General features: G+C 31.6%; 1 protein-coding gene across 1 annotated transcript; it reads right to left on the bottom strand.

Annotated features, from left to right (window-relative positions):
• Window positions 1-251: 251 nt before the first annotated feature.
• LOC131178659 ((S)-hydroxynitrile lyase-like) lies at window positions 252-1,710 on the bottom strand. Its single transcript, XM_058143943.1, has 3 exons — window positions 1,322-1,710; window positions 1,075-1,203; window positions 252-698 (listed from the first exon to the last, which is right to left on the bottom strand). The coding sequence occupies exons 1-3, from the start codon at window positions 1,679-1,681 to the stop codon at window positions 402-404; spliced, it is 786 nt and encodes a 261-aa protein (XP_057999926.1). The 5' UTR covers window positions 1,682-1,710; the 3' UTR covers window positions 252-401.
• Window positions 1,711-3,856: the final 2,146 nt, after the last annotated feature.

Raw genomic sequence — 3,856 nt, 5'->3', positions numbered from 1 at the left:
TAATATTTATTTCATTAATTTATGCCTCCTCACTATAGTTTAAGTGTAGTTCTAGACATCCTGACTGTCCGAACAGACATTAGTCGTCGGAACAGTAAAATGTACGGACTATCTACGGTGAGGGCGTTACAAAGAAACAAAGTTTAATCGATACCTTATATTTAATTGAGATTAATAAAGTTAAAACAAAGCATAAACAACATAAAAACAATTATTTTGGGGAAACAAACATTACGTTTGATAGACCATAATACAATAAAATACAATCAACTTTTCTTTTTATTGAATTAAATATAATATTTGATTGCATTACATATATTATGGTATACCAAATAATCTTTTTCACGTGAAAACGTGAGATAATTTATTTATAGTTGCACCCACACATAATAATAAATGATTCAAAGGCAAACATGATGCATATATGTATCAGCCACCTCATTGAGAATCTGAGCTAGCTCATTAGTCTTTGAAAGCATCAACTTTTGATCTCCACCTTCGATCTTATAAACCTTGTCTGGTTTGTAGTTTTCTATTTGCCAACTGTGAAAGTATGGTTTAAATATTTCGTCTGAGTCGGTATACACATAAATTCTCTTAATCGATCCGTATCCCTCCTTAGTGAATTTTTCCCGTTTAGCTAAAATACTTTGAAATAATGATCCCTTCCTTAGCAACATCGTTGCCAGCTTACAATCCTTGAAGGAAAAAAGGAAAACATATCAATGAAAATTTTTATCAGAATAAATTAAGATTAAAGCAACTCTTTCTCAAAAAGTTTTTGCTTATATTAGGAGAAATTATTCTATGTAACCGTTGTACATACAACTATGATGAGATTCACATGAAACCTATCAAAATCAATGGCTATAACAAAATCTTTACACATGCAATGGCTGTAAACTAAAATTTCCTACATTAGGATGTTTTTGCACCCCGCCAATAAAAGCTACCAATATGTGTTTCTCTGTAGAACTTACAAAGATGGATCAAATTTAGGTCAGTTTTTCCCACTCAAAAAATAATTGGTGCATAACATCATATAACTGAAATTAACCCTAATAGAAGATATACCTCGGGAGTGCATGCCGTAAATACATTCTCACTTAAAAACATGAAGCCCATTTTCCATCCAGTTATAGTCTCGGCCTTGTTAACGTACGTAAAAGGTACGGTGTCCTTTTTGGGAATGGCCATCATATGCTGTGTAATAACACGAGAGAAACAAAGCAAGCAAAAAATTAATTTTCTTTAATAATTTTGATTTGAAGACAAACAAATTAGAGCAGATATTGAGAGAAATTAGGTTATGTCTACGAACCTTATCCAAAGCATAAGATGGGCTGTGATCAGTGTCCGGCATTAGTCCATTGACGAAAACAACAGCTGCAATCTTTTCTGGGTATTTATCAGCAGCAATAGCGACATTAAGGCCTCCACAGCTCTCTCCTACCAATATCACCTTTTCTCCTTCTGGAAGTGATGCCATGAACGTCAATAAGGGTTCAGAGTACTCATCAAAGGATCCAATCTGCTCAATTTGCCTTGGGTCAATACCACTGGCTGCAAGGTCCAATGCAGTGACCTTGTGGCCAGCTGCCTCAAGGACAGGTGTGAGCTTATACCAAGTCCATGCACCATAGCATACGGTATGAATAAGAACAAAATGAGAGATTGCCATTTTTCCGAAAATATATCTAACTCTTTACTATGCTTTTCTCTATGCAGGTTGCCTTGCATGTGTAGCCATTTATAGAGGAAAATTCTTATAGCTTTTGTGAATATTATGGGGTAAATGATACAAACGGTACCTCAACTTTAGGGTATGTAAAAGTAAGGTAGGTAAACTTCAATTTGTAACAGAAATCTCACCCTACCCCTCCTCCCCCCAACAAGAATCTCAGTAGATAGTTTTTATGTTATTTATGCTGACGTGACATTTATCAAATTAAAAAAAAAATTATTTTGATTAACTGATAGTTTCAAGTAAACAAATTATAGGTTACTAAAATGTCAATATGTGCAATTTTAATTGTTGTAGCTATGGGTAGATAGAGAACATAATTTTTTTTTTTTGCGATAAGTATAAAATTAATAGAGAGAAAATATAACTTTTAATATGACAAGTGTCTTATCAGCAAAAATAACCTAGAAACTGGCAACTAAATATCATGGGAGTTTTCTGTTACTTAAAATAGAGATCAAAGGGTTTCGTATTGCAAATTGAAGTTTAAGTACCTTACTGTTACACATTCCTAGGTTTAAGTTTCTAGGAAAATTTTTTTCATCAGTGGCATTCCACAATACATATGGATGAGACTAATTTACGCTCGACCCGAAAATGGTATTCAGGTAAAGCCTCCCAATAAAAATGATTCCAGTATTTAAACTCCTAACCTTATAGATAAAATCTAAGATCAGCTATACGCCAATTATTCAGCCGCTTATCGGTATTATTTTAATTATTTATAAAGAGTTCTTTTATCAAATTTTATATCAAAATCACTTTTTTTTTTGTTCAAAACTTTTTTTTAACAGCATTTGATTGATTTTCGTCGTGAAATATGATAGCCTTCGTCCTGTCTTTTTAGGCTTGTTATGAGGATTCTTCTTGGCAGAATCATCTTCTATCCTTCTTCTTTTCTTAATAAATTTGTTCTAAAAATAGTATTTGAGCACTTGTTAACATAACCTTTTTATTACAGTATTTAAAAAAGGATTTTTTTTTTTTAACAATTCTATTCATCAATTCCTTTATACTTTTAATAGGTTTGGCTTATCAAAAAAAAAAAAAGGCAAACTCAATTGAAAAAGACAAATGGACCAAATTATTTGCCCTAATAAGTGCAACCAATTAGGCATGAAAGCATTGAGAACCATACCATATTTGTATATGTTCAGGACGATGTCAACATCATATCCCAATTAACTAAAGAAAACGTCGGCAATTGTGATGAAAATACATGTTTTTCGAACTTAACTAATTATTTAGGAATCAACTCAGCATAGCTACTTAAATTAAAATAAACGTACTAGTTAGGTCCTTACAATTTGGTTCAATAGTTACATATGTATATTAAATTTTTTGAAATTAAATAGACTCTTTAAATTAAAAAAATTAAAATAAACCTTTTAAATTATAAAAATTAAATTAAATAAAATCTTAGGGACAAATAAGCCCTTCAAAATTTAAAAAGATATCAAATAAGATTTTGCTTCCAATTGACATCTTTTCTTCATGTTCTACCTAATCTCTATGTAACTAACTTCCTTTTGGTGATGTCTACGAGTTTACATTCTTTTAGTGATATTTATGAGTTTGCGTCGCATGCTCGCCTCCATAATCAAAAGGCCAAAACTTTGCGTTTTACAGAATAATCAAAATTAGATCACATATCATAATTAAGTTGATGACGGTAACTATGACAAAGACGATAAATCTGAAGAGACAGTTTTTGCAATATTTCACAAGAAACAACTTATTAATTTATTCTAGAATATAGCAGATATCCACCAAGATATTGCAATTCGAATAAGTAGGATATGTAATAAAGACCACGTGCACCAGAAAATCATCCTGCACGGCCTTGGTTAGATTTGAATTGGAGGTAAGTTATAGTCCAGCCTTTCTCAATTGTTTTTAAAGTTTAAAGGACTTAATCATTTGTCTCCAAAATAGTAAAATAGTTTATTTGATATATTTTAAAATATAAAAGATTATTTTATCATTTTTATAATTTAATGGGCTTATTTGGGTAAAAAAAAAATTGAAGGCTCATTTGACTGATGGACCAAACTTTAAAGGTCTAAATAAGCCTTTTGTGCAAGTGCGCGCGCGCGAGCACACACACACATA

This window comes from Hevea brasiliensis, chromosome 3 (genome assembly GCF_030052815.1).
Source record: "Hevea brasiliensis isolate MT/VB/25A 57/8 chromosome 3, ASM3005281v1, whole genome shotgun sequence".
Classification (NCBI taxonomy): Eukaryota; Viridiplantae; Streptophyta; class Magnoliopsida; order Malpighiales; family Euphorbiaceae; genus Hevea; species Hevea brasiliensis.
Note: the sequence above shows the minus strand (reverse complement) of the source record. Positions and strands in the feature narration are given on the sequence as shown.